Source organism: Penaeus monodon, chromosome 25 (assembly GCF_015228065.2).
Source record: "Penaeus monodon isolate SGIC_2016 chromosome 25, NSTDA_Pmon_1, whole genome shotgun sequence".
Taxonomy (NCBI): Eukaryota; Metazoa; Arthropoda; class Malacostraca; order Decapoda; family Penaeidae; genus Penaeus; species Penaeus monodon.
This window is the reverse complement of record NC_051410.1, coordinates 33,786,401-33,788,885: the sequence shown is the minus strand read 5'-3', so window position 1 is coordinate 33,788,885 and position 2,485 is coordinate 33,786,401. Positions and strand designations below refer to the sequence as shown.

General features: G+C 35.9%; 1 protein-coding gene across 1 annotated transcript in view; it reads left to right on the top strand.

Moving 5' to 3' along the window:
* The window catches only part of LOC119589162, a gene marked incomplete in the record, with an annotated part of 255,201 nt that extends 252,716 nt beyond the window's left edge, over positions 1-2,485 (top strand). Inside the window, 1 exon segment of the mRNA XM_037937749.1 lies at positions 141-2,485. Within this exon segment, the coding sequence (XP_037793677.1) occupies positions 141-386 (246 nt within the window).

Below are 2,485 nucleotides of genomic sequence, written 5' to 3'. Positions count from 1 at the left end.
GCTTATAGGAATAAAAATAAAAATATACTATCAAACAATGAATATTATCATGAAGTAGCCTTTAGAAACAAATATACTTAGTTATTTTTTGTGTTTGTAATAATCCAAATCTTAATTGAAGTCTGTTTCCCTCTCCCCAGGAGGGTCGGTGGAATGATGGCGGTCAGCACTCAGTGTCTGACATCTTGGCCCAGCTCTCTCGCACCAACTACTCTCTAGCTGAGCTGACTACCAAGCCTCTGCCTGATGGTGCTGATCCCTTACATCTGGAGGTTTATCTTAGTAATGAGGAATTTGCTGAGGCACTTGGTATGAGCCGGGAGGAGTTTTACAGTGTTCAGAGCTGGAAACAAACTGAACTTAAGAAAAAGGCTAACCTTTTCTAGGAATGATGAATAAAACAATGCCATATATCTTTAGCATTCTGGGTTAATGCTCATAAGTGAATCTCAGATTTCAATTTTCTTTTTCAAGAAGCAGTCATTTTAGTGATTGAATATGGAAGATAAAAAAAAAATGCTGATATGTTCATAATGATTAATCCTGAATTGCCAGTAAAAGTATGTTAGTCAATACAGTATATATATTTTTATCATACAATAGAGAAATTATTTGTTGTATATAAAATTGTGTATAAAGAAAATCTGATGCTCTTCAATACATCTCAATATGGTAAGGTGCTTTAAATCTTCTATGTGGTGTGACAAGGTGTGAAATTTTTGCTATTATACCATTCTGCTGTTCTTCCATATCAGTTACAAAATATCATTAACTTTATTTCTCTATTTTGTGGAAATGTTATCAACACAAGCTGTGAGATAGTCGAGAGGTCTAAGTCACATTAGGCATCTTCTTTGACTAGTGACATTTGTATTCATTGGGAGTTTGGTGAGGGAGAAACAGGGTTCTTGGCTAAAATGCCTCATCCATCCCTGCCTTTCCTGCTTCTTTCATCTGCGGCGATTGCTCTATGTGCCTTTCCACATGCTAACATGTATTTGTCTGCCAAATTTTAGTGTCTTCTAAACATTACAATGTAGGAGCCCTGGAAACAGTCCAGTGCCACACCTACTTTCTAGATATCTCCAAGCAGCAGCCATATCCAGAAATGGTCTGGCTTATCCATGCTTTGCCAGCCACAGCTAAGGGTGTCCTGGTAGAATATCAGTCCACCAGATATTAGTTTAAAGATGCACAAGTCTTAGATATGGCATTTTAATCACTCTTGTGTTGCGTGACGTGATGTTTGTGCCTTGTTCTTACCTTGGCTCTTCTTAGTGAAAGTTCCACATGACTGCTGTGTGTTAGTCAAACCAACATGAGTCTAGTCCCAGTCCTGGTTTATGAGGGGTATCGGGGTTGTGGGTCCCAATTCTAGCAACAAGAAGTGGAAAAAGCAGTCTTGAATATGTCATTTAGGCATTTTGTACTTACAAGTACTTTTGAAAAATAAAGCTAAAGGAAATACAAACAACAAGCATTGAATTGGGAATTTGGATCTTGGTGAACAAGGTATGGAGATGAGCACACCTCGACCTCCTTACAAGTCTTCGGTAAATGAAAAGATTCATACCTGTAGTATCCATAGGCCAATGGTGGGTTACTGTATATAATGGATGCATTTGTATCATCTATTTTATGCTGATCTTTATGGATATTTCCAGTGTCTATGCTAATGCAACTAATTATACAATGATCATGTAAATACAAAGAGCCTCTTTTGTAATTTTGCTACTTTATGACGTGTACAGACTGTATCCCATTTAAGTGCCAGATATGAGTGGATCTTCTGGCACAGTTAAGCTTATAGAAACTTGTAACGTTAGGTTAGTGATTCTCATGTGTGCAACTTGATAGCTTGGTTTTGTGATATCTTTTCATTGTGAATAAAACCAAGTGAGGAAATTGTTTTTCACTCTCAGTTCAACTGACCTTAAAATTTTGGTTAAATTGGAGGTCTTAGCTTTATATGCAGTGATTTAAACTTACTGGTCTTGAATATTGTATAGTGATTCTGTTTATTTAATATTTCTGTTATAGAGAAATTATTATATAGTAGCTGTTCCTTTCCCTATTTTGTAACACTTGATTCTCACATGACTGCATCAAGCCAAATTCCCATTGGCAGTCATTATGTCAGTTTGTTTTTCTTATCATTTGAGGGAGTACTTAATTTATCTTCATCTAAAGTTAACATTTAGGGGTCCAAATCTTATATGTTAATGCTTCTCAGCAGGACTTGTGCATGGAATTAGATTTTTTCTTGAAATATATCCCTCAAGGTCTGTTTAATGATCAGCCAATTAACCCTTACACACATTACAGACTGTACTGGCCGTGCAGTGTAGTTGTGACCCAACATAATATTATCTTAGCACAGCCGTTTTTGTAATTAATTTACCATATTTCTTCTTTAATCATATTTGAAATGTAAATAGAATATCTCAATGTAATTTATGCTAAATACACATGTCTTTCCATTACC